The sequence below is a fragment of the Pan troglodytes genome, chromosome 14 (genome assembly GCF_028858775.2).
Source record: "Pan troglodytes isolate AG18354 chromosome 14, NHGRI_mPanTro3-v2.0_pri, whole genome shotgun sequence".
Taxonomy (NCBI): Eukaryota; Metazoa; Chordata; class Mammalia; order Primates; family Hominidae; genus Pan; species Pan troglodytes.
Window position 1 is genome coordinate 97,374,017 of NC_072412.2, and position 19,173 is coordinate 97,393,189.

Sequence of the window (19,173 nt, forward strand, 5' to 3'; positions counted from 1 at the left end):
AGCCTTAGTATAGCTTTTGTTGATTATTACAGGTGATGAATTTTTGCAGCTTTCATTTGTCTGCAGACATCTTCATTTTTGAAGAATATTTTCACAAGGTCTTGAATTGTACATTGTTGCCAATTAACATTTTAAAAATGAAAATGTCTAAGCCATTGTTAAGTTCATGACTGAGTCCTCATTAAGTTCATAACATTACACGTTGTGTCTAAGTGGTATGGAAAGTGTAGTGGAACAAATATAATATGAGAAATAACTAAGGTTGTGGGTGCTGCTGTTGGCCCTTCTCATATCCTCTTCACCTGGCCCTTTTACCTGCCTCCTGGCTGCTGTGTTCCAACTCACAGCTGCTCTAGTCCCTGGGAAATTGCCTTCAACAAATAGGAGCCATTGGTATTATTTCTTATCTATTGCAATCTAACAAATCATTCCAAAACACAGTGGCTTAAACCAACCATAAGCATTTATTATCCTATTTTCTGTTAGGAATTTGGGAGCTAATTAGTTGTGGGGTTCATGCTCAGGGTCATTAGAGAGACTGCTGTCAAGAAGGCAGCTAGGGCTGTGGTCATCTGAAAGCTCAACTGGGGATGGAGTATCATTTCCCAAGATTGCTTGCTCACATGGCTGTTGGTGGGAGGCCTCCGTTTGTTGTCACAATGACCTCTCCATAGGACTGCTTGAGTGTCTTCACATTGCAGCTAACTTCCCTCAGGACAAGAAATCTAAGAGAGAGCAAGGCAGAGGCTGCCGTCTTATATGAGCTGGCCTCAGGAATCACATACTATTGTTTTTGCAATATTCCATAGGTTACACAGGTCATCCCTCTTCATTGTAGAAGGGGACTATGCAAAAGCATGAGGGATGAAACTGTGGGGAGTTATCATGGAGGCTGGCTCTCATCCATCTCATCCACCTGTGGAAAGGGATTAGACTGCCACCTACCTCAGGCTCTTGGCAGCAACTTACAGGCAATGACTGACTGACACAGGGATAGAAGAGGCTTGCCCCTTGCTTCAAGGTGTGGGACCAAACCTGGTGAAATGCATGCTTCAGTGCTTCTTGTGGTATCTGGCTGAAGCTGAGCCCACATCCCCACTTAGCTTCTTCCGCCACACCTGCCCTTGCTTCCCTTGCTCGCTTTTACCTAAGAGCACTCCCTGATGAGTGGCCTGCATACCGATTACTGTCTTAGGCACTGCTTCTAGGGAATCTGACCTAGAGATACCTGAATTTTTAAAGGTACCTAAAATAAATGCAGAATGAGAGTAAGTGAAGGCAGGATTACAGTATCCTCTCCTTAGGATAGAGAAATCTCTTAATATTCCCAAGTTCCTAACCATTTTTTTCTCCTGTTTTTCTATATTCATTTCACAGAGGTCCCTTCTGTTAAATACATTGCTTTTTCCTTGTTTTGCTTCTAACATTTGAAGAAGGAAAATTTCCTTATTCCTGAATAAGAGTTGTGCTAAGCTCCTTTGTGGACATTGTGAGTCTTCTTTTAGCTTGGAAAGAGGGGAGCTAAACCATAGAGTTGGATTCTTTTATTTTGGAGACGTAATTGTCCTGATTCAATTTCCCCAATCCATTTCTGTTTATATAGCATGCTAATAATGTGCACATCAAAGACCCTGAGTGATTGATACATACCAGTTACGGAGGTCTCCAAAGTTGAGCAAAGTAAGGAAGAGCTACTGCTCCTTTAAACAGCCAGCAAAGCATCACAATTTTGCCTTTTTGAGCAGAGACCAAATCAACACAGCTGTAAAGGACATTGCACTCATATAGTTGTCTAAAGCAGGCCAGGCAGAGTGATTTCCCTGTGGCAGTTCCTGCTCTCTGCTTGATTTCTTGAAGTTAGCTGGTAAGAATAAGCTATTAGCAAGCTTAAATCGGTGATAATTAGCTGTACATTATTATTTCAAAGTGGTGTGGCTGTGCCAATTAAGTAGGTAATTAGGAAAACCCCAGGACAATAAATTAAGATAGAGTCTCAACACCAGTGCCCCATCTGTTCTCCAGCAAGCATTCCAATTAGCCAGGCCTCTCATTTCAGAATGCACGATTAAGGGGATTGGCTGCATGCATGAGTGTGTATTTGCATAATAGGGACTGTCCTAGGTGCTTAGTAAAAATAAGATATTTTTACTATCAGACAGGATTTTGATGTCAAGGTGGGGAATGCAGAATTTTTAGAAATATTGGATTTTTTTGAAACAAAATATAAATTTTGAGTTTTTTTCAATTTTGTCTTCAGAACTTAATTGAAATATCATTAGACATTTCCATTTCATTCTAATGCATTTATTAAATCATGATTTGAGTGAGAATTTTATCACTTGGAACATTAACAGTTTCATTTATTAAGAACAGAAAGCAAAGAGGACACTTGAAATTGCAGTTTAATGGAAGAAATGAGGCAGGGCATGATTCTCATTCAGAATGTCACTGTCAACTAAAGTAAATTAATATCCTGTACATTACAGAAAAACACAGGGAAGTGTTCAAAATAAGTAAACGTGGGAAAAAATTTTAAATGTCTATTCAGTGAAGAACACTTAATGTTATTTAAGATTATTGCTAAGGTAGATAGATTCATATTAAATGGGATCAGTTAGTTTAAAATGCATAGAGTTTATAATAAAAAAACAGAGTTTATAGTCACATAGTCAAATCTTATCTAATACAACACTTTATTAATGAATCCAAAATTAAATTTAAAAATTCTTGATATTACACACCGAGTGTATATGTTTGTTTAGATGGTAAATCAGTATTGAGATATACTGGACTTAATGATAAATTATATATACAAATATTCAGGGGATGAAAATATTCATAGGTCTGAAAAAATAGTCGATTCTTTCAGAAAAATTTAATATCATTTATAGTAGCAGAGAAAGCAATTTACAATCTATTTCCTCATAAGTGAAAGTTAGTGCGTCTTTGAGGTGCCATCATTATTTATTACCTGTAAACTTAACTTGTGAAAATAAAGGTCATGTTTTCAATGAAAAAAAATCTGCTTAATGTAAAACAGTGCTTGTTAGGTGGTTGTACTGAGGGCTTCCAGAGCAGGGCAGGCCAAGACAAAGCTTTGGATAGGAGGCCAGAGCAGGTATGGAGGGAACATGAGCTCATGAGCTACAAGGCAGGCCAGAGTCAAGACCTACATGAATAATGAAGATCAGGACCTGCAGGGGGTCAAACTACAGGCGCACAGGAAAAGCAAATGCCAGAAGGCAGAGCAAACATATGGCAAAAGTTCAGGCTAGTGGTTCTTAACCTTTGGGGATCATGTATCCCACTGAGAATCCCATGAATGTTCCCAGAAAAAGAAAGTTCACAGACAAACCCATGCAGAATTTTGTTGCATTGAAAAGTACTTTGCTCCACCTAAGACTAATATTAAAAACAGAAAATGTTTTAAAAATGCTCTTACTTTCTAGATGTTCATGAAAAAATTAATGGCCATTTCATGAATCATCTTAAATGAAATCCACATAGTAGAAAATTAATATTATGCACACTAGTCCTGAAAGAAGAGGCAGGTTCAACTATTTGGCACGAACTAGAAGTTGACATTGCAGTTGGTCTTGGATGTGGCTACGTGCCCATATGTTTGGTATTCAACAGATGCCCACTTTTTGTTTTGAGGGTAACAATTACTGGAAATTATAGAAAACGTATGCAACTATCATATCCAGTGGCTGCAATTGAAACTCCCCTAGTTTGCTTTCTTAGATGAGGATAGGCTTAATTCCGGGAGCATGACATTTATTCAAACTCTTCAGGCTCCACTGGTGTTTAATAATGCTTACGTCCTTAAGTTGCATTATGATATTTGCTGTCAACCTTAGGTTAGTGTGTGTGGAAATAAATCTCTCCACATTTCTAACTACAGAAAGAATAATAAGTATAATTTTATAGCCATAGACATGGCTAGAAATTGGACAGTTTTCAAACTGGTCATCCAAAAACCTTCTGTTTCTATGTAGCAGCTTTGCCAAAGAGCTAGAAGCTTTTAGTAATGTATGTAATTATTACCGTGGGGCTATCTCACTTATATGGCTGAAAACATCTTTTCCACCAAGAAAACCAAACTGTGAATAAATTATCCTTATCTAATATATCTAAGAGTATCTTTTCTTTTTGCTTTTCTCCCAACAAGTGAATCTTCTACCCCTTTTCCTTTGGAAAGTCAGTAAAGGTCTACAGAGTTGGAAAGAACCTCAAGTTCAGCTCCTGTTGTTATAATTTTTTTTACTGAACTTCTAGAAGAGGTGAAGAGGATTCACGTTCAAATTATGATGAAATTGATGATTTTATAGGAGTGTATAAAATTATTTCAGAATTTTTGGCAGAATCTGTGGGGGCATAATTTAAGATGATTGAAGTTTGTCTCTTACAAATTAATTGCATTTAGAAACAGGATGGGTCCTTCATCTATAGCATCTATAGCAAGAGTATCAAGCACTATCTTCTACTTTGTTTTTCATGGTAAAGAACCTTTTCAACATTTAAAATCTATCAACGGCATTTAAAATGTAGAAAGGATACATATGTATAATAGGGGAAAATGGGAAGCAGGAAGCACCAAGGAATACTCATATTTGTATCCAATGGCATGGAATGGAAATGCCAAAGCTGCCAGATCCACCACAATTGTCTTCGAACTAGTAGAAAAAATTGTGTCTCTAGAGTAGGTTACACATGTGATAGAGAGACACTTCCTTTCCCTTTTTCATCTTCAGTCCAAAACACAAATCAGATTAACCATTTCCAGGGCACACAGCTTCACCATGATCTGTAGAATCATGTGTAGCTTCTTTTGCTTGGTGCAACAAATGAGAATATGAAGGAAGTTTCAAGGTATCTCTTTTTGTTTTTGTTTAGGCTCATATTTGTAGAGCTATCAACTTTTAGGTTAAGCTTCCTTCTCAGAAATGTGATTCATTATGGTTTGATGACTTTTGAAGTCAAGGAGTCTGAGGCTCTCTTTTTGCTCTACTGGTTTCACCCTCTTTCAACAAGATTCTTGTTATATAAGGAACACTGTAACTTCGGGATCTTGTAAACTGAGTAAAACCAAAGGATTTATAGTCTTCAATGTATTTGGTTTGTCTACATTTTCCAATTTAAGTTAGGCCTTATATAAACAAACACATATATGAATTAACATAATGGAAGGATGCATAACCTTAATCCTTATCACATAAACATATTTTGGATGGCATAATTAAGTAAAGGTCACTATACATTAATTATTCCTGGTCAGTAATATTCTAGGCCACCCATCAGAAAAACTGGGAATAAAAGGATACCTAGGTGACATGTAACATTCCACAGCAATATTTTTCAAAATGAAAATTACCAGAGTAATAGGAATAAAATTGAAGACTAAAATAGCTTATTTTATCTGAGCATTGCTATTTATAGATTTCCTAGTGCTAATGCCTATCTTTATAACAGAGTTCAGGGACACATGTATTTGGAATGAAAGATAGGGAGTATCTGAAAATGCAAGCATGAACAATTTGTACTAAGTATATACCAGCCATTAGTCAGATAAATTTGTGGGTGGAGGTAAACAGGAATATCTGATTGTAATTGCAAAATGCAAAAGATAAAAGAAGGAAGAATAAAGAAGGCTTTTCATTGGCAGATTATTAAAGGGCAAGTATTTTATTAAAGTTCTGCTAATGCTGAGAGAGGTTAATAATATCTAGATTATATGCTTGTTCCTTAAGTCACAAAGTTTATTGTTAAAATGTTAGCAGCCACAGAAAATATCTTATTGCCAAAGAGGGGAATATTCAAGATTTGACCTAAAATACTGAATCTCAAATAGGTACTCAATAATGATTGTGTGAAGAGCATATATTAATATCATTAGATTTGAAAATTGAAAAATTAGTACCATGTTTCTTTAAACTAGTAGACTGAACAATTAATTGCATATTTTAATTAAAGTGACCAAAAATTATAAGAGGTAGACACTGTATCACATCTCTTTTGGGATAGATGACCCATTTCCCTAGTATTATCTGGCTGGTTTTAAATCTTGAACACTTGGTCGAGTGTTTATTTTCATTAATGGGTTGAAGTCCTTGTTTAAAGTCCTTTTTAATGGAGAACAGAGGTAGTGTTTTTTTAAGGCACATTTTTACAACAGGGGAAAACGATATTAGAACTAATTTTGAAAACCTAGTTTTGACAACAGGTTTAAATCACTCTTTGTAGAGGAGGATGCTTTCAGAAAGGGTGTTTTTTATGGGGACATTAAGTGGTAATGTGTTGGGTTTGGAAGGTCTTTGAAAAGTGAGGAATAGAGGCATCTATCCTAATTGCATAGATGGCTATGAATTTCCAGCTCAAAGCTAGAATCAAATTACAAGAGACTGCTAAACATGAAACACCTGTTTGAAAAGAACTTTCTGCAAAGGGTCTCTAAGGAAATCAGCCCACTCTCTGAGCTCCTTTCCATCTCTTTCCTATTACTTTCCCTGTTGCTCCCCAACCTACCAACCCTTTAGTTTTGTTTTGAAATCACAGTAAATCCTCTAATAGAGGGGAATCATGTCATGTGAGGGAGATGACTTCCTATGTGGAGGAGAAAACCTGGAATCACTTAGGGAAAAAAAAAAATCCGTCTCTTTGAGAAAGGTGCCTATCTTTAGGTCACAGTTCCTGTAATGAGCAATGAGTTCAGGTGGGGTTCAGAGAGCAGACTTAACAACTTGCTCTTTTGGAAAAAAATTTATTTTTCTTTTGAATCAAATATGAATGTCATGTGCTTGAAACACATTTTCATTTATGATAAACGTGCCATATATTGCATTGCTTCTCAGTGATGTGTTCACCCTCTCTTCCCAGAATGGGCCAAGAAACGAGACTTCCATTCTCCATCCGACTATACAAGTTTAATTATTTTCAAGCATTTGCAATGAGAGTGGTGTTTGCTTTCTATTCTATTAGAATGAAAATCTAATTTTTGTATTCTAAAGACTTCTCTAAATATTTTGTCAAATAGAATGACTTAGGTGAGAATAACGTTAAATGATTAAATATAGATTCAGAACAGCAAGAGAAAAGAGTTCTTATCTAGAAACCTGTAATTATATATTTCCTCTGCTGAGCAGGAGACTGACATTTTAAACGTCTACTGTTTGACAGCTGTGGTCAGACATCTCTACAGGGTTGAGCCTGCTCATTAGTGCCACATTAACCTTCACGTTGCCTCAGGCCATTAACTAGCAAACTGCACATTTGACCTTTGTTCTACAGATATTTTCAAACAGTGTGCTAGGCATTGCTTTTAATTTGGGTTCTGTATTATGTGTGGACTGACTTTAGGGGTAAAAAAAAAAATCAATATATGTCATTAAGTAGAGAAACAAGCAGTCTGAGACATTCCAGAAAGAAAATCTCCATTTGAAAATAAGATCCTTCTTGGATACTTTTCTAGATAATTAGCTTTGGTCAAAATTAGAAATAGTCTCTTCTGTGTTGTATTCAATGGAAAAAAAGAGGGGTGCAATATATGACAATTTATAAATGTTTAAAATGAAACAATTTCCTGTGAGATGAGGACATAGGATTGAGAGGTATGCCTTTCGAACATAGTTTTGTTTCTAGCAAGGTCTAATTAAATGAAATGCAAGGTCAAATGTAGATTAGAGCCATAGGCCTTAAGGCAAACAGCTTCCTAAAAGATCAACAAAGTTTGAAACTATATGTCAGCCTTATAAATTAAAATATAAATTTGCTTAATGAAATATTTTCATAGACTATGCTAATGTTGCTATATCCAGTTTATGGAATATTATACAGCTAATTAAAAATAAGACTCTATTTATTAACCTGAAAGGGCTTCATCATATACTGTCATGTGAGAAAGATCCCATTTCATGTATGTGTATAGCTTGGTACAGATTTTGTGAAACCAAACCATCTCTATATCCCTCTCTATCTTTCTATGTTGGTCTGTCTGTTTGCCTGTCTTTAGCTGCTTGTTAGTTTGCACATAGCAAAAGCTGAAGAATAAGATAAACACCAATCTGTTATATTGGTTACCTCAGGTGGGAGGGATGGAAAGACTATGGAAGGACAGAAATTAACTGGTTAGTCATGCACCTTTTTATTATTTTACACCTTACTAAAAGATATATTACTTTCATAATTAAACATGATTAAAGTCAATTATAACAGTATAGCCAGTTGGAAGTGTTACTCAATTTAACAGTAGTAACTGGCATTCCTTTGTCAACAGATTCAGAAACAACTACTTCAGGGTGGGTTGCATTCCCCTTTATATATATTTTGTACCACGTGATGTATCAGGAGACCTTTCTGGCACTGCTGGCCTCAAGGGCATGGGAAGCAATGAAGCAATAACTATGCTAGTCCATGTTTCTCCCCTGCCTTCAGTAAGCTCAGGGCAAACAAGGCTTCAGGCTATGAATGAGCAATTGTGCTACAGCCTTTTTCTACTTTACTCTGTTGCACAGTGTACAAAGCTGGGCATTAGCCAGTGATTAGAATTTACCCCACTGCCTGCTTCCTGCTCCAGACATTTTAGACTGGTCAAAACGTGTAGATAACTCCTGTCTGAACATATTGCATTCTCATTGTAGCTTTTTGTCATTGTAGCGATGTATCTGTTCTTTTTTTTTTTCTAATCTAACAATCTACTAATGAGTGTGTTTTTAAAATGTGATAATTTCCATAAATGTTTGGAAACAGGTGGAAATACTCTTCTATCTAAAGATTTATTCAACTTTGATTAATCAAATATCCACTGGCAGCCAGTTATTGCTAAGTAATGAGATTTTCAGTTAATTAATTAAACAAGATGTTGAAGTCTGTATCAACTAAATACCTAACTAACTGATAATTTAGTGACTTTTCATGGGTCTTTTTATTTCTCTCATTTCCACTTTTGTTATTTATAAGAGGGTTGGACTAAGTCACTGGTTCTCAAACATGGTTGCACATTAGGATCCTTCAGGAAGCTTGCAGAAAACCCAAATGCTCAGTTCTCATCCCGGACCAATAAATCTGATTGTTTGAGGGAGAACTCCAGGTGTACAGTTTAAAATGTTTCCTTGGTGATGACAATGTATAGCTAGGACAGGAGCTGTTTGAACAGATGATCTCTAAGACTCTTTCTATCTCTGTCTTCATAACGCAGCATATCTGTGATGTATTAATTATGATAGCTATCTTACACAGCAGTGCAACTAAATATTAATGTGTCACTACATATTACTTTTAACATTACATATAAATAGGAGCTGTCTTGAGCCTCTTTAGTAGAGTCTGGCTCAGTTGTTGTCCTACCTTAGAGATTCCTTCTATTTTTTAATGCAACACACCAGAAAGGTCTCTCTGATATTTTGCCAGAATCTAGGAATAGGTCCCCTAATTTAAAGTTTCCCAAGCCACTGGTGCACTTAAAGAACTTTAAATTATCACTATCATTGTGTAACACATATTCCTTGTAGGAGCTTCTAATTCTAGAAGTTGTTAAAAACTAGTCTGGGGCTGATTCAAAAAGAATTTGTTAAGTGCCTGTTGGGTACCAAGCTGTGGTCCAAATCCTGGAGACCTGAGGAAGACTTGGCTTTTGTCTTTAGGAAGCACATTCACTAATTGGGAAGGTAGATTGGCATACGGGGGATTATAATACTAGAGAGCAAGGGCTATAATACAACCATAGGCAGGGGCTAGATGAGAAATGAGGATGAACCAGTTGCTATACCAGTTGGTTAGGGAAGGAGTTGGAGAGGATGTGAGGTTTAAGCAGGATCTTGAAGGATGGGTCGAAAGCTGAGAGTAAAGTAGAAGGAGAAGACAATTCTGGGTGGAGGAAACTGGATGTTCTAAGCCTGGAATCTTGTTCAGTAAATATTGAGTTGTTTTATGCAATGCGTGTATAGGTGTGTGGGCTTTGGCTGGTGTGTGTGAATAGAGAGAAGGGGGACTGTCATGGAATGAGGTTTAGGGGAAAGAGTCGAGCGCTCTTACGCCATGGCAAGACATTTTATTGTTTCTTATTTTTTTAATTTTTTATAGATATAGTGGGCAAAAGTGCAGTTGTATTACATGGATATGTTGTGTAGTGGTGAAGTCCGGGCTTTTAGTGTAACCATCATCCAAATAGTGTACATTGTACCCATTTTGCATACCTCACCCCACTTCCACCTCCCACCTTCCTGAGTCTCCACTGTCTATTATTCCACTCTCTAAGTCCATGAGTACTCATTGTTTAGCTCCCACTTATAAGTGAGAACATGTGATATTTGACTGTTTCTGATTAATTTCACTTAACATAATGTCCTCCACTTCCATCAATGTTGCTGTAAAAGACATGATTTGATTCATTTTTATGGCTGAGTAGTATTCCATTGTGTATAATATAGACCACATTTTATCCAGTCTCCTATTGATGGACAATTAGGTTGATTCCATGTCTTTGTTTTTGTGAATAGTGCTGCGATAAACATACGACTACACGTATCTTTTGATATAATGATTTATTTTCCTTTGGGTAAATACCAAATAGTGGAATTGCTGGGATAGTGGAATTTCCAAATACCAAGTGGGATTTCCTTTGGGAAATACCCAATAGTGGGATTGCTGGATCAAATGGTAGTTCTATTTTTAGTTCTTTCAGAAATCTCCATACCATTTTCCATAGAAGTTGATTTATATTTCTACCAACAGTGTATAAGTGTTCCCTTTTCTCCACATCTTTGCCTGCATCTGTTATTTTTTGACTTTTTAATAAAGACATTTTATATAAATGGGTTAGTATTTTAGAAGTAGGGAAGTGGTATTTTTTGGAGACAGAGTCTCGCTGCTCTATAGCCCAGGCTGGAGTGCAGTGGCACAATCTCAGCTCACTACAACCTCTGCCTCCTGGGTTCAAGCAATTCTCCTCCTCAGCCTCCCAAGTAGCTGGGATCACAGGCATGCACCACCAAGCCCGGCTAATTTTTGTATTTTTAGTAGAAACGGGGTTTAGCCATGTTGGCCAGGCTGATCTCAAACTCCTGACCTCAATTGATTCCGTCTGCCTCGGTCTCCCAAAGTGCTGGGATTGCAGGCATGACCCACCATGCCTGGCCTGTATGGCTCATTTCTAATGTTGATTCTGCATTCAACTTGGAAAATGGAGGCACAGGGAACAAATGCTACACTGTTACAAGCCCAGATTACAAATTATCCATTTTTATTGGTCCAGACATAGAGGCTTTGAATAAATATTCAGATGAGCAACATTTTTCTATTTTCTTTTAAATATGGTCAAACTGTTACTCTTAATAATTATATTTCATTTCTGTGTACTAGAGATAGATGAAGCACAAGATGAGCAACTGACATATGAAACACAGTCCCTGAAGGATAATTAGATGGGACTGGACTGTTAACATCTCCCTGCATTTATTATGATCCTAATTTTAACGGCAAATATTCTCATAACAGTAGAGAAATAATTGCATGGATGCAGTCACTCTCCCAGCAACTTAAATTTGGAATCTTTCTAAGAATATAATATTTTGTTCATTGAAATATTTCACGTAAAACTGGAAAAGTAGTCGTGTGCTAGCTTGAGCATTGAGCTGGCAACTGAGATTTGAATTCTGATAATAGGGCCAACATTAATTTGCTCTGTGGTAGTAGGTAAGTCTTTTTTTTTTTTTTTTTTTTTGAGATGGTGTTTCGCTCTTGCTGCCCAGGCTGGAGTGCAATGGCGCCATCTTGGCTCACCACAACCTCTGCCTCCCGGCCTCAGCCTCCCGAGTAGCTGGGATTACAGGCATGCGCCACCATGCCCGGCTAATTTTGTATTTTTAGTAAAGACGGGGTTTCTCCATGTTGGTCAGGCTGGTCTCAAACTCCTGACCTCAGGTGATTCGCCCACATTGGCCTCCCAAAGTGCTGGGATTACAGGTGTGAGCCATTGCGCCTGGCCGGTAAGTCTTTTTGACCAGTTCACTATGCCTACTAGTGTTTCAATCCCCTCCTTTACCACCATCTCAATTATTTTTGTTTAATATACCTACCGTAGATCCCTGGTTCTACTATTTATCAGTGCAACTGCATTTTGCAACACTTCTCATGATTCCTGCCACCTAAACCCTGCCAAACACAGAATATAGTGTTCCAAAGTAGGATCTCCCCCCAAATTTCTGTCTTTACAAACCAAAACCCATCTTAATAATAACACAGACTTTCTTCCCTTATTTTAGCCTCAGAAAATTCAAAGCTAACCACTGTTTTCAGTAGCCTTTCCTTCTCTCTTTTGCAGAATTTCTGATTAATGAATTATTAATTTTCTTTTCCTATCATTGTAGCAACCGTGAGAGACTAAGTTATGATGTGATAGCAAACTACCCCAACATACCATTGGTTGAGAACAATAACATTGTGTTTCTGTTTAGAACCTGTGCCATTTCAGATCAGCAGCCATTACTGCTTAACTTGCCTGGGCTTTAGGACTCAGAATGACAGGGCAGCCTTCCTCTGAAACATTGCCAGTCATCGTGCTAGAGGGAAACAGAAGCTGGCAAAACCTCATTAGTTCTTAAAGCTTCAGCCTAGAAGGAGCATACATAAATTCTGCCTACATTTTTTCAAACCCCAAACAAGTCCGATGACCAAAGCCAACTTCCAAGTGCCTGTGTGCCCAGAAGGTAGATAGACTCTCCAGAAACAAGCTCATTACCACAAAACCTTATCTCCTTCTTTTTATACCCAAATATTTTCAACTGTCTTCCACATTGAAACGAGCATACATAAGAACAAATCTTTAATTTTTCTTTTTTGGAATCTCTACTTATGGTTTCCCATGCTCTTTCTAATGCTCGTTGTACAGCAAATGTGAAGTTCATTACTTTACTTCAAGTGTTTTAATTCCTGTATGGGTTTGCTAGGGCTGTCATAACAAAATACCACAGACTGGGTGGCTTAAACAACACAAATGAATTTCCTCAATAGTTCTGGGGTTGAAAGGTTCAAGATAAAGGTGTTGGCAGGTTTGGTTTCTGCAGAGGCTTCTCTCCTTGGCTTGCAGATGGCTGCCTTCACCCGGTGTTTTCATGCGGCCTTTTCTCTGTGCCTGTGTGTCCCTGGTATCTCTTCCTCTTCTTATAAGGACACCAGTCGTATTGGATTAGCATCTACCCATATGAACTCATTTAATTCTAATTATTTTTTTAATTTTTAATATTTTATTTTATGTGTGTGTGTGTGTATGTATGTGTGTATGTATGTATATATGTATGTATGTATAGACAGGGTCTCACTATGTTGTCCAGGCTGGTCTCCAACTTCTAGGCTGAAGCAATCCTCCAGCCTCAGTCTCTCAAAGTGCTGGGATTATAGGCGTGAGCCACCACGCCTGGCCCCTGATTATTTCTTTAAAGGCCCTGTCTCCAAACACAGTTAGGATTTCAACATATGAATTTTTTTGTGGTGGTGGCAGGAGGTGATACAATTTAGTACACAATAATTATGGTCACCACATATGAAGGACACTTTCAGTATTTTATTTAACCTCTCAGGATGGCATTTTGTACTGTGAAGAATCTACCTTCAAATTCACTCATTCTTTAGTTTTCATAGTGCTTTAACTTTGAAGTTTTCTTCCTTCATTCTTTTCACTTTCAGCTCTTTTTGGCTTTTTATTACTGCATATTACTTTCCTGAAAGATTTTCTCCATGTCCATTATTTCAGTCACTACCTGTATGGGTGGTGGGTCTCACATCACATGTCCAGTCCACTAAGTTCCAAGGTTACATCTTTAACAACAAACTTCCAGGATGTGCACAGTTCTTGAACCAGTAGCATCAACATCACATGAGTGCTGCTTTGCAATGTGTAGTCTTGAGCCCTGCCCTGGAACTACTGAATCTGAATCTGCATTTTGGTAAAATCCCCAGATGAGATTTACACCTAGTAAGTTTGAAAGTAGCATTCTGTTTGATTTCTCTATCTAGACATTCCAAAGAAATCTCAAACTGAACATGTTGAGAATGAAACCATTAATTCCTTAATCTTCACTCATTTATTAATTTGATGACTATTTATTGGGGCTACTGTATGTAAAGCCACTGCTCTATGATTTATGGCTGTGAACAAAACAAGCAAACAACAAAATGTCTGCCTACCTGAATATTTTATTCTGGACCGTAGAGACAGTTAAGAAACAATAAGGCCTGATTAATCCGTATATTACATAAGTGGCTAGAAAGTGATGTGTGCCTTGGAAAGATGAAAATATCAAGCGAGATAAGGATGATCATAAATATAGTGTGGGACACTGAGAAGGTGAGATTTCCCTTCCTTTATTTCTTATCTCAGGGAATGACATGACCATCCCCTCACATGAGCAGGGGGAAAACACAATTAGAAATTGTGTGTGTTATCTTAACACTCTTACTTTAACCTGTCAATTCTGGATTCCTAATGTCTTTCAAATCTTTCACTTGTTTTTCTGTTCACTGACAGGCTCCTTCTCACATCCTCAGGGTTTCTCCTGCTCAGGTTATAGCCACCTAAGTGACCTCACTGCTTTTCTACTCCCGAGTTGCTGCCATGGTGATGATGACACCTGCTTGCTGGAAAACTTAATGGTTCCAACTGCCTTTTGAATAAAACAGAAACGTCTTATGATGAGCAATAAGACTGATGATAAAATGGTTTCTTCTTACCATTTTACCATAATTCATTCCCATAAGCACAGTCCCCTCTAGTGAAACTGCATACTACCCATATTTTCTTTCCGCTTACCCTTACTCATCCTGGCTTTTTGTTTGGTTTGCATGGAACACTGAAATGCTGCCTTGTTTTGTAAATATCTTCTGATTCTTCTGTGCGCTAAAATTTGGCACTATTAGCACTGTATTATCATTGTAGGTTTTCCCCAAAATGTGTGTTCTTAGAAGGCAGGTGCTCTCTTGCTTACCTGTGAATCCTTAGTGCCAATAAAAAACTTAGTACTCAGTAGCGTTTATTACTTTTTGACCAATAATTTATAGATGATGGTTCATAGAATGACTGGAAATCTTCTAGGTTAAATCCTTTCAGAATAAATATAGGCAAAGGTATGACGGTGTGTTTGGAAAACAGAACCTCACTTTTGTGGGACCCTAAAGTATGGTTTGGGTTGTTGTTCAAATTGAAGTGAGAAGATACCTTGCACATCTTTCCAAGAAACTTAGATAAAATGCTGTAGAGAAGCCTTTGAAGGACTTTAAGTGAGTAACATAATCTCTGGAATATCAAATTTGAATTTTAGAAAGTGACTGTCATTGAGAATGGGAAGAGATTGGAGGGATGTAATCTTAGTGTAGTACGTCCAGAGAAAGATGATAAAGGCTTGGACTAAGGTAATGGCAGTATAGCCGTGGGAAGGAGGACTGGAAAAGAAAGACATAAAGCTTTCTCTATGAGGATCTATTGATTTTGAAGGGAGAAATGAACCTGGTGCTATCCACCAAGACTGAATTAGGGTCCATAAAAATATTTTCAATTTTACATCATCAATTTAAAAGTCTCAACATTCCATCAATTTGGGCCTGGTCTCTTCATTCCTAGAAGACTGATTCCGAACAAGTGAACATTTATTGTGAATAAAATTTAGGACAGGAGTCACACATCCTGCCATTCATTAAATCCCACCTTTCTAAAAAAGAGTTAGTCTGCTTCCTCAATTATGCTTTAGTAGCAGCAACATATAAATTGATATTTGTTCATGCATTCCAATTAGTAAAGACATAGCTATCTTTGAGGCACTTATTTTCTGGCAGAGGAAACTGACTTAAAGTAGTAAATATGTAATATAATTACTGTGCTATCAAAAGAATAAAGCCTTTGTTGTAATCAATCTAAGTTACAGTTAAGTCAGAATTGTGCTTCTTGCAACCACTTTATCACTTATCTGGTCCATCTTTGCTAAAAACTCATTTAAATACCAAATACTTATACTAAAAACTTCTGATTTTCTCTGAGTTTTGATGTTACATACTTGAAAGTAATATTTATCTTTTTACAAATCAACTCCAGCAATATTCACAAATAGTTATTTAAAAACCGATAGGTTTGTGTCTAGCCTGGGCAGCATAGCAAGATATCATCTCTAAAACAAACAAACAAAAAATAATAGGAGAGAGAACTAAAAATTAATGAACTTGAGTAACAGAGCTGACAAAATGAGATTTCATTTTTAAAAAATTAGTTACTCCAGGTATAATTTAGAATCACCTGTCTTCTTTGATCTCATTTTTAAACACATTATATTTTTAGTCTTAATGAGGGTGACATTTCATAATTGCTACATTTTAACTGCATATTCCATGAATTTCTAAAGTTTACTTTCCTTCCAACCTTTCCTTATTCTGCCCCTTCCTTCTGGTCTAGAGAGCATCTCCTATGATCAGCCTAGGGCTTTTCATTTCTTTTTCCAAAACAATTGTTTATGTCAAAAAAAAATCATAATGAAGGCCTTTAGGACTTGGCCTTTTGAAATGTTAAAACTCAAGTTCTTGGTCCTCCAAAGCCTTGGTTTTAAAACTGAAAAGTTTTTGCTTTCTAAATTAAAACAAAACAAAATCCTGCTTGTTGTTGAATTTTTCCTCCGATAATTGATATGGGGAAGGAAAGTATTGTGGGAGGAAAAAATCTTAGTTAATATACTAAATATTATTCCTTCCAATAACTTTTATTTTCATGCTTCTGAAATATCTTACATGTCTGGGTTTTGGGTCATATTTAGTAAAGACATTACTTTATGTTCTTAGATACCAAGAAGACCCAGATAGGAAAATAACCTACTCCACTTTTCATCAGTAAGCAATCACTTGGCATGTTGTAAGTCTCTGACATTTTCCACAGGGAAAAGAAAATTATTAGTACTCTCGTGGTGGCTTAGATGATAGCAGGTAGTGAGGACTTTTAGGGAGGCTAAATGAAGTGATGTCGTTCTTTATGCATCAGTATATACTATTCCCAACTTCTTGGATGTGAAGTTACACAAGATTCATACCCAGTGAACCTTTTTATTCCAAGAATAAACTAAAATACTAGCTTTTTTTTGAAAAAAAAAAAAGTAATGTATTTTCATCTTGGTGGTTAGAAAAGTATTTAAAATGTATGAGAACAAATAGAGAAAATGTAAAAAATTATATTCTAAACATTATGCATAACAATATAAAAATTATATCCTAAACATTATGTATAACAATACATATCATTTTTGATGGCCTTTATTGTGGATGTTTGGTTTTAATTGTTTTCTTTCTTCTTTCATTTAGAGAATTTATCAACAGCCTTCGACTGTACAGGTCATTCTATGGAGGTCTAGCTGATCAGCTTTGTGCTAATGAATTAGCTGCTGCAGATGGACTTCCCTGCTGGAATGGAGAAGATATAGTAAAAAGGTATTTTATGTGGTCTGTGAAAACCTACTAGTTACATCATCCTTGCTTTCTTTTTCTGAATCTTCAGGGGATTAATTCAGTCTTAACTTTGTCACACAGTTTATAGTCTACATTAAATACTTATCTTTAGTTTGTTAAAAAACAAGGAAAAGAACAACAAAACCTGATCCTTTTAGGTATCTTAAAACTATAATAGCATTCTGTGGTATTTTGAAAGTCTTCTCTTTTACCTATCTATGACTTACCAACAATCCTACTTTTGAATTAAACACCATTTATTTTTTATGTAGTCTGTCTGTTGTTTACCAAATATTGTATTTCTTTTTAGTTTAAATTCATGAGTATTAGAAAGTGAGGAAATTCAGTGAAATGTGAATACCTATTCAAAGATTCATTGGTATATGGATATGTGTCCTAATAATGTTAATGTGTCCATCCTACAATGGTCTGATAGAAAGAGAGCATGCAAGAAAGAGAGAGAGAGAGATTGAGAAAGAGAGAGAGAGACTATGTAATAGTGGGGGCACTTTTATATATATATATATCTGTTTGAGGCATTGTTCATTGGTATGTTGTCAATTATTCTCAAACTTAGAAGTGAAATTCCATGTTTACTTTTTTTCCTGCCTATCTAGAATTTCTTTGACAGTTTCTTTTCCTTTATTTCCTATAACTGATTGTACTTTCAAGCAATCTCCTGAGCTTGAGAAAGTCATAAATTCTCCCTCTGTGGTCAATTAAACTGGTTGGGGAAAATTCTCTTGATTTGCCAATACTGCTGGTTATTATAGAATGTAGGATAATGAGGTTTTGTGTTTGGATCTGAATCTGTTAAACTATAAAATAAATATATTTTTTATTTGTACATTTTACATTTTGGATTTGAATCCATTAAAAAGTATACTTTGGATTTGAATGTGTTAAAATATATTTTTGAGCAGTCTCCAAAATGAAAGATAGGGTGTTAAGCTTTCTGACAGATATGGTTTGGCTGTGTCCCCACCCAAGTCTCATCTCGAATTGTGGTTCCCATAATCCCCAGGTGACGTGGGAGGGACCTGGTAGGAGATCATTTAATCATGGGGATGGTTTCCCCGATCCTGTTCTTGGGATAGTGAGTTAATTCTCCTGAGATCTGATGGTTTTATACGGGGCTTCCCCTTTGCTGTGCACATATACTTCTCTTTGCTGCTGCCATGTGAAGAAGGACGTATTTGCTTCCCCTTATGCCATGATTATAAGTTTCCTGAGGCCTCTCTAGCCATGCTGAACTATGAGTCAATTAAACTTCTTTCCTTTATAAATCACCCAGTCTTGGGTATTTCTTCATAGCACTATGAAAATGGACTAATACAATGAATTACAAGTAAACCTCCTCTATATGCAGATAGGTGGTTTAGTTACCACAAAAGTGATGAGTTCATTTAAAACATTATTTAGCAAATTAACTTTGCTATGATAAACATATACTATAATCAATTTTAATAGAAATTTATATAACAAAGCCACTTATATATTTCTGAGTGATCATTTTCATTATAGTTAAAAGCTACATTCCTGAAATATTAAATTATTATTTTACTAATATCCTGAATATCTGAATATCTCATAGAGACTTACACTTCACAGAAAAAAAATTGAAGTCAAAAACTGTATTTAAATTTAAATAAAATAATTGGCTGATATGACTAGTGCTGTTTTTTCATTATGCACCTTGGATGTTGC

General features: G+C 36.4%; 1 protein-coding gene across 2 annotated transcripts in view; it reads left to right on the plus strand.

Annotated features, from left to right (window-relative positions):
- The window catches only part of GPC5 (glypican 5), a 1,453,661-nt gene that overhangs the window by 343,730 nt on the left and 1,090,758 nt on the right, over positions 1-19,173 (plus strand). For both annotated transcript variants that reach the window (XM_509696.8, XM_063792277.1), the window contains exon 5: positions 17,323-17,448. In XM_509696.8, coding sequence (XP_509696.2) covers positions 17,323-17,448 — 126 coding nt within the window. The remainder of the gene's footprint in view (positions 1-17,322; positions 17,449-19,173) is intronic.